Source organism: Salvelinus namaycush, chromosome 10, assembly GCF_016432855.1.
Source record: "Salvelinus namaycush isolate Seneca chromosome 10, SaNama_1.0, whole genome shotgun sequence".
Taxonomy (NCBI): domain Eukaryota; kingdom Metazoa; phylum Chordata; class Actinopteri; order Salmoniformes; family Salmonidae; genus Salvelinus; species Salvelinus namaycush.
The window spans coordinates 45,746,272-45,755,014 of NC_052316.1; the positions used below are offsets into that span (position 1 = coordinate 45,746,272).

The 8,743-nt window shown below is 45.9% G+C and overlaps 1 protein-coding gene across 8 annotated transcripts; it reads left to right on the forward strand.

Moving 5' to 3' along the window:
* The first annotated feature begins 5,789 nt into the window (after nt 1-5,789).
* LOC120055097 (putative mediator of RNA polymerase II transcription subunit 26) lies at nt 5,790-8,276 on the forward strand. Of its 8 annotated transcripts, none has more exons than XM_039003004.1 (4): nt 5,790-5,896; nt 6,059-6,234; nt 6,613-7,697; nt 7,770-8,276. In XM_039003004.1, exons 2-4 carry the CDS (start codon nt 6,219-6,221, stop codon nt 8,073-8,075), a joined length of 1,407 nt encoding a protein of 468 aa, XP_038858932.1. In that variant the 5' UTR covers nt 5,790-5,896; nt 6,059-6,218; the 3' UTR covers nt 8,076-8,276. The 8 variants fall into 8 exon arrangements, with proteins under 8 accessions (XP_038858932.1, XP_038858937.1, XP_038858931.1 ...); XM_039003009.1 differs by having other exon boundaries at nt 6,613-7,652; nt 7,812-8,276; XM_039003003.1 differs by having other exon boundaries at nt 6,613-7,520; nt 7,575-8,276.
* The last annotated feature ends 467 nt before the right edge of the window (nt 8,277-8,743 follow it).

Genomic DNA, 8,743 nt, shown 5'->3' on the forward strand with positions numbered 1-8,743 from the left:
GTGACCGATTGTGATGGTGGTTATCAATAAACGTGACCGATTGTGATGGTGGGTATCAATAAACGTGACCGATTGTGATGGTGGTTATCAATAACGTGACCGATTGTGATGGTGGGTATCAATAAACGTGACCGATAGGTGATGGTGTACACCTTAACGTATTGTTTGTGCCCCAAAATGGCACCCTACGCACTACTCGACCAGGGGTTCTGCTCAAAAGTAGTGCACTATATAGGGAATTGGTGCCATTTGGAACACATACACATTGCCTGCTTGTTCTGCCTCCTATATGTAACCCGGTGTACAGTCTGTGTGTTTTGTTGGGGGTCTGTTGAGAACATTTCTGGCCTATATTTCTCTGTTGTAATATGGATGGTTATTTTGTGGAACCACATTTTCTAAACGTGATTATTTGTTACGGTTTAACTCGATAGATGGCCAAACCTATTGAGATCATTGTATATACAAACACACACACACCTTTGTGTAGTTATTTTCTAAAACGCTACATGCAAAGTATTTTCCCCCAAAAGGTAAATGACTGAAAACAGAAAGGATTTTAAAGAATAGTTTGTGGTTAAAAGCCAGAACAGTAAAAGGAGTTAGGTTTATTTGTATTCATTAAAATGAATAAATCTGGTCCTCTCACAAGTCATTGTTGTCATTGTGCTAATACACACGGTCCTGAGTAGTGTGGTCATAAAACACACTTCTATAAAATGGTACGTCATTGAGATGTTAGAGAAACGTGACCCTAGTATGTTGTGTGTCGGAACAGTGAAAGCAGAAACTAGTACCATCTAATCTGCGGTTTCCTTATTTTTCTACAATGTCTTTGTAAATATATTGCAATGTACTTATTTTGATATAAACCCCAAAAAATAAAATACTGCCTAGTTATCAAGTTATCAAATGTTGTTGGGAGTTTGTATAGATGTTTATATTGTCAACAATCACTAAATGGGAAAAGAAGAAACGACTCAAACAAACAAAACGAACATTTCAGAAAGAGCAGGTGACAAAAAAAACAAGATATAATGATCTATAGCGGAATAATCCTTCATGTATTCATATGGAATGTTTTTGTTTGGTAAACCTCGTGCGGTGCTCAGCGTGTACACTATGTGGTCCTCCGTGTTTGAGAGAAAAGCAGAAGAGACCAACCCTAACGAGCAACAGGTAGCTAACGTTTCGCTTTAGGCGGCGGGGTTTCACAACAGAGCTCCGTAACCAACAACAAGGCAGACCTGCGGCCAGTAAGGAAGGGAGGTTCACAATCAAATCTAAATCGGATTTGTCAAATGCGCAGAATACAAAACAGGTGTAGACCTTACTGTGAAATGCTGACTTACAAAGGCTTTAACCAACAGTGGAGTTCAAGAAATAGAGTTATGAAAATATTTACCAAAAATAAATAAAATAAAAAAATAAAATGTTATAAAATGACATGACAATACGAGGCTATATAGACGGGGTACGGGTACCAAGTCAACGGGTACAGGAGTCGAGGTCATTTGTAAAGTCCAACAGAACTCTAACCACACAAGGAAAAAAGAGGGAAGAACTTAAGTGTTGTGAAACCAGATTGACCCAAACAGAACGTGAGCTGGCAGATCAGGCTGGTTTAAAACAAGGCTAGAAACAGGTGAGACGACGTGAGAAAGAAAACAAGTCCTGAAGGAAAACAGTGAAATGAGTCTGGATTCAACTGGACTATTTTAGAATTCTATGAAACAAACACTCTCCTGAGATTCAACAAATCGGCTAACTTCATGAAACGCAAGTAAATTAACCTAGATTATTATGTCAGAATATTTTAATGATTGTCGCTATTTTACACAAGATTGAACAGAAAGTCAAACCTCAGTTCATTTCATGTACATAGTCAAAAGTAAAGTCAACATCGTACTTTCGGTCCCACTGTAGAGAGAAGGATGGTCTCTGGGTTGAGGCGGAGACGGGGCCTGGTCAACAGGACGAAAACAGACAAGCAGTAACCTCAATCTGTCCAATAACAACACAGATGAGTTTCCCTTTGTGTCGTGCTGAACCCAGATGACCTGTTACAGTCCCATCTCGGACGAGGAAGCAGTCTTCCAGTCACTCCACCGGGGGTTATGTTTACCGTTCCCGGGGTGCCTCTCAAATGGCCCCGTACATAGTGGTCCACTCAGAGCCCAATGGGCCCCTGGTCGACAGTAATCTACTCTACACAGAGGATAGAGTAACCACACAGCCCTAGTCACCGGACCATCTCATTCAGGGATACTACAGGGTTCTCCTCAAAGAATGGAAGAGGGGCGCGCGCCACCTTGTGGACTAGCAGCGCCACTACGTAAAATAAAATAAAATTAAGAAAACAAATTATTTTTATAAACTTTATTTATCATACAAGGCCTTTTTTTTTGCTCTAGATTGCAGGAAATGGCTGTTGCAAATGTGCCAAAAAGGGGGGGGGGGGGCATGTTTGGTTTTGGCCTAGCACTACACATCTGATTCAAATGATCAAAGCTTCATGATGAGTTGGTCGTTTAATTAGCTGTGTCGTGTTAAGAACAAAAGCCAAAAATGTGCACCGAGTTTGGGAACCGCTGGCTTAGTGACTGAGTCAGTCTACTAGGTGCTGTCTGTCACATCATTCCACCTCTGCCATGTGAGTCATCTCCACAGTCTGTATAACCTCCTGCTGCTCCAAGGTCTGTGTATCCTCCTGCTGCTCCAAGGTCTGTGTATCCTCCTGCTGCTCCAAGGTCTGTGTATCCTCCTGCTGCTCAAGGTCTGTGTAACCTCCTGCTGCTCCAAGGTCTGTGTAACCTCCTGCTGCTCCAAGTCTGTGTATCCTCCGCTGCTCCAAGGTCTGTATTACCTCCTGCTGCTCCACGGTCTGTATTACCTCCTGCCCTTCACCTCCCTCCTGCTGCTCCATGGTCTGTATTACCTCCTGCTGCTCCATGGTCTGTATTACCTCCTGCCCTTCATCTCCCTCCTGCTGCTCCATGGTCTGTTTACCTCCTGCCCTTCATCTCCCTCCTGCTGCTCCATGGTCTGTGTAACCTGCTGCTCACGGTCTGTATTACCTCCTGCTGCTCCACGGTCTGTGTAACCTCCTGCTGCTCACAGTCTGTATTACCTCCTGCTGCTCCAAGGTCTGTATTACCTCCTGCTGCTCCAAGGTCTGTATAACCTCCTGCTGCTCCACAGTCTGTATAACCTCCTGCTGCTCCAAGGTCTGTATAACCTCCTGCTGCTCCACAGTCTGTATTACCTCCTGCTGCTCCAAGGTCTGTAAACCTCCTGCTGCTCCACAGTCTGTATTACCTCCTGCTGCTCCACAGCTGTATAACCTCCTGCTGCTCCACAGTCTGTATTACCTCCTGCTGCTCCACAGTCTGTATTACCTCCTGCTGCTCACAGTCTGTATTACCTCCTGCTGCTCCATGGTCTGTATAACCTCCTGCCCTTCATCTCCCTCCTGCTGCTCCACGGTCGTATTACCTCCTGCTGCTCCATGGTCTGTGTAACCTCCTGCCCTTCATCTCCCTCCTGCTGCTCCACGGTCTGTATTACCTCCTGCTGCTCCATGGTCTGTGTAACCTCCTGCCATTCATCTCCCTCCATCTTCACCCCCCAGGCAGCACACTGTGCTGGGACAGCACATAGTTCACCATTGCATGATACTCTGGTCGACAAGGTCGCGACCCCGTCACCCTGTACAGCCTGAACCTCTTCTACCGCCTCCACAGTCTCCTCCGTGATCAGCACCGTCTCGATCTCCTCGGCCGGCGGCGGCTGGACGGGCCGGAGCTCGGGGGGGAGATCGGACGCCAGGATGGAGACGGCGTGTTCGACCTGAGTACCCTGATTGTGAAACTGTAGCGTATCTTTCTCCAGCATGATCTCCCCGGCAGGAGGTCGCCGTGGTACTTGGTCATGTGCTTCCGTAGGGAGCGGGCATCGATGTGGGCCCTCCTGGCACTCGGGGCACACGTAAGGGCGCTCGCCGGTGTGGGTACGTACGTGTCTCTTCAGAGAGCGGGCGTCGGCCAGGCTACGCCGCACGTCAGGCACTCAAGGGTTTGACTCCTGAGAGAAGAGGACGCGTGTTAGAAGACGGGGAAACACACAAGCACTACGTAGTAATCCTACAGACTCCTTATCCTCCAGCCAGCCAATCAACACACCTCTATATGACCAGTGGACTTTTCAGACGGAGACAACATTAACACCAGTTGAACAGTGTTGTTTTAGATGTTGCTCTCATTGACGTCAGCATAGACGGCTCCGTCTCGGGATTGGTTACATTTCTCCAGCCCCCATCCCTCAGGTTTATAGCAAACCAAGTGGCAGGGCTGCCATTAGGTTGAAGAATGACAGAGTGTGGCTTTGTGTGTGTGTGTGTGTGTGTGTGTGTGTGTGTGTGTGTGTGTGTGTGTGTGTGTGTGTGTGTCTCTCACCCTGGTGGTTGTTCATGTGTCGTCTGTACTCTCTGAGCTGGGTGAACTTCCTGCCACAGTGTTCACACTCTCTCTCTAGGTTCTGCTTTACTCGGCCCTTCTTGCCATGCGTGGCCTTCTTCACGTGTCTCCTGTACAGAGCCTTCTCAAAGAATCCTTACCACAGACATTACACCTACAGGACAGAGAAGCATCATCAAATACCATCTAAAACCGTTTACATAACAGGTGTCAAAGTGCTTTAACCGGCCTCACTCATTCGACAGAGAAGACTGTCTCCCATTTTGACTATAGACTAGGTCAAAGCTGTGAACGCGTTAGTGGGGAGACTCACCTGTAAGGCTCTGCCACGCTGTGGACTTGACGTGGGAGTACCAGTCCTTCTTCCAGCTGTAAGACTTCCCACAGATCTGATACAATACAGAACGTTATCACCCACGATAGAACCTAATAATAACAATCTATTTACAATCTAATAACACATCTAATCCAATAACAGTCTAATCTAATAACACAATCTAATCCAATAACAGTCTAATCTAATAACACAATCTAATTGCAATAACAGTCTAATCTAATAACACAATCTAATAACACAATCTAATTGCAATCCAATCTAATATCATAACATCTAATAACATAATCTAATCTAATAACATAATAAGATAACATAACATAATAAGATAACATAATGTAATCTAATAACATAATGTAATCTAATAACATAATGTAATCTAATAACATAATGTAATCTAATAACATAATCTAATAACATAATGTAATCTAATAACAATATTAATTACATTATGTATCTAATAATGTTATCTAATACATAATGTATAATACATTATGTTATTAGATACATATGTATAATACATATAATTAATAACATTATTAATTATAATATGTATTAATTACATTATGTTATTAGATTACATTATGTTATTAGATTATGTTATTAGATTACATTATGTTATTAGATTACATTATGTTATTAGATTACATTATGTTATTAGATTACATTATGTTATTAGATTACATTATGTTATTAGATTACATTATGTTATTAGATTACATTATGTTATCTTATTATGTTATGTTATGTTATCTTATTATGTTATTAGATTAGATTATGTTATTAGATGTTATGATATTAGATTGGATTGCAATTAGATTGTGTTATTAGATTGTGTTATTAGATTAGACTGTTATTGCAATTAGATTGTGTTATTAGATTAGACTGTTATTGGATTAGATTGTGTTATTAGATTAGACTGTTATTGGATTAGATTGTGTTATTAGATTGTAAATAGATTGTTATTATTAGGTTCTATCGTGAGGTGATAACGTTCTGTATTGTATCAGATCTGTGGGAAGTCTTACAGCTGGAAGAAGGACTGGTACTCCCACGTCAAGTCCCACAGCGTGGCAGAGCCTTACAGGTGAGTCTCCACTAACGCGTTCACAGCTTTGACCTAGTCTATAGTCAAAATGGGAGACAGTCTTCTCTGTCGAATGAGTGAGGCCGGTTAAAGCACTTTGACACCTGTTGATGTAAAACGGGTTTAGTAGATGGTATTTGATGATGCTTCTCTGTCCTGTAGGTGTAATGTCTGTGGTAAGGAGTTCTTTGAGAAGGCTCTGTACAGGAGACACGTGAAGAAGGCCACGCACGGCAAGAAGGGCCGAGTAAAGCAGAACCTAGAGAGAGAGTGTGAACACTGTGGCAGGAAGTTCACCCAGCTCAGAGAGTACAGACGACACATGAACAACCACCAGGGTGAGAGACACACACACACACACACACACACACACACACACACACACACACACACACACACACACACACACACACAAAGCCACACTCTGTCATTCTTCAACCTAATGGCAGCCCTGCCACTTGGTTTGCTATAAACCTGAGGGATGGGGGCTGGAGAAATGTAACCAATCCCGAGACGGAGCCGTCTATGCTGACGGTCAATGAGAGCAACATCTAAAACAACACTGTTCAACTGGGTGTTAATGTTGTCTCCGTCTGAAAAAGTCACTGGTCATATAGAGGTGTGTTGATTGGCTGGCTGGAGGATAAGGAGTCTGTAGGATTACTACGTAGTGCTGTGTGTTTCCCCGTCTTCTAACACGCGTCCTCTTCTCTCAGGAGTCAAACCCTTCGAGTGCCTGACGTGCGGCGTAGCCTGGGCCGACGCCCGCTCTCTGAAGAGACACGTACGTACCCACACCGGCGAGCGCCCTTACGTGTGCCCCGAGTGCCAGGAGGCCCACATCGATGCCCGCTCCCTACGGAAGCACATGACCAAGTACCACGGCGACCTCCTGCCGGGGAAGATCATGCTGGAGAAAGATACGCTACAGTTTCACAATCAGGGTACTCAGGTCGAACACGCCGTCTCCATCCTGGCGTCCGATCTCCCCCCCGAGCTCCGGCCCGTCCAGCCGCCGCCGGCCGAGGAGATCGAGACGGTGCTGATCACGGAGGAGACTGTGGAGGCGGTAGAAGAGGTTCAGGCTGTACAGGGTGACGGGGTCGCGACCTTGTCGGACCAGAGTATCATGCAAGTGGTGAACTATGTGCTGTCCCAGCACAGTGTGCTGCCTGGGGGGGTGAAGATGGAGGGAGATGAATGGCAGGAGGTTACACAGACCATGGAGCAGCAGGAGGTAATACAGACCGTGGAGCAGCAGGAGGGAGATGAAGGGCAGGAGGTTACACAGACCATGGAGCAGCAGGAGGTAATACAGACCGTGGAGCAGCAGGAGGGAGATGAAGGGCAGGAGGTTATACAGACCATGGAGCAGCAGGAGGTAATACAGACTGTGGAGCAGCAGGAGGTAATACAGACTGTGGAGCAGCAGGAGGTAATACAGACTGTGGAGCAGCAGGAGGTTATACAGACTGTGGAGCAGCAGGAGGTAATACAGACTGTGGAGCAGCAGGAGGTTATACAGACCTTGGAGCAGCAGGAGGTAATACAGACTGTGGAGCAGCAGGAGGTTATACAGACCTTGGAGCAGCAGGAGGTTATACAGACTGTGGAGCAGCAGGAGGTTATACAGACCTTGGAGCAGCAGGAGGTAATACAGACCTTGGAGCAGCAGGAGGTAATACAGACTGTGGAGCAGCAGGAGGTTACACAGACCGTGGAGCAGCAGGAGGTAATACAGACCGTGGAGCAGCAGGTTACACAGACCATGGAGCAGCAGGAGGGAGATGAAGGGCAGGAGGTAATACAGACCATGGAGCAGCAGGAGGGAGATGAAGGGCAGGAGGTAATACAGACCATGGAGCAGCAGGAGGTAATACAGACCATGGAGCAGCAGGAGGGAGGTGAAGGGCAGGAGGTAATACAGACCGTGGAGCAGCAGGAGGTAATACAGACCTTGGAGCAGCAGGAGGATACACAGACCTTGGAGCAGCAGGAGGTTACACAGACCTTGGAGCAGCAGGAGGTTACACAGACCTTGGAGCAGCAGGAGGATACACAGACCTTGGAGCAGCAGGAGGATACACAGACCTTGGAGCAGCAGGAGGATACACAGACCTTGGAGCAGCAGGAGGTTATACAGACTGTGGAGATGACTCACATGGCAGAGGTGGAATGATGTGACAGACAGCACCTAGTAGACTGACTCAGTCACTAAGCCAGCGGTTCCCAAACTCGGTGCACATTTTGGCTTTTGTTCTTAACACGACACAGCTAATTAAAACGACCAACTCATCATGAAGCTTTGATCATTTGAATCAGATGTGTAGTGCTAGGCCAAAAACCAAACATGCCCCCCCCCCCCCTTTTTGGCACATTTGCAACAGCCATTTCCTGCAATCTAGAGCAAAAAAAAAGGCCTTGTATGATAAATAAAGTTTATAAAAATAATTTGTTTTCTTAATTTTATTTTATTTTACGTAGTGGCGCTGCTAGTCCACAAGGTGGCGCTGCGCCCCCTCTTCCATTCTTTGAGGAGAACCCTGTAGTATCCCTGAATGAGATGGTCCGGTGACTAGGGCTGTGTGGTTACTCTATCCTCTGTGTAGAGTAGATTACTGTCGACCAGGGGCCCATTGGGCTCTGAGTGGACCACTATGTACGGGGGCCATTTGAGAGGCACCCCGGGAACGGTAAACATAACCCCCGGTGGAGTGACTGGAAGACTGCTTCCTCGTCCGAGATGGGACTGTAACAGGTCATCTGGGGTTCAGCACGACACAAAGGGAAACTCGTCTGTGTTGTTATTGGACAGATTGAGGTACTGCTTGTCTGTTTTCGTCCTGT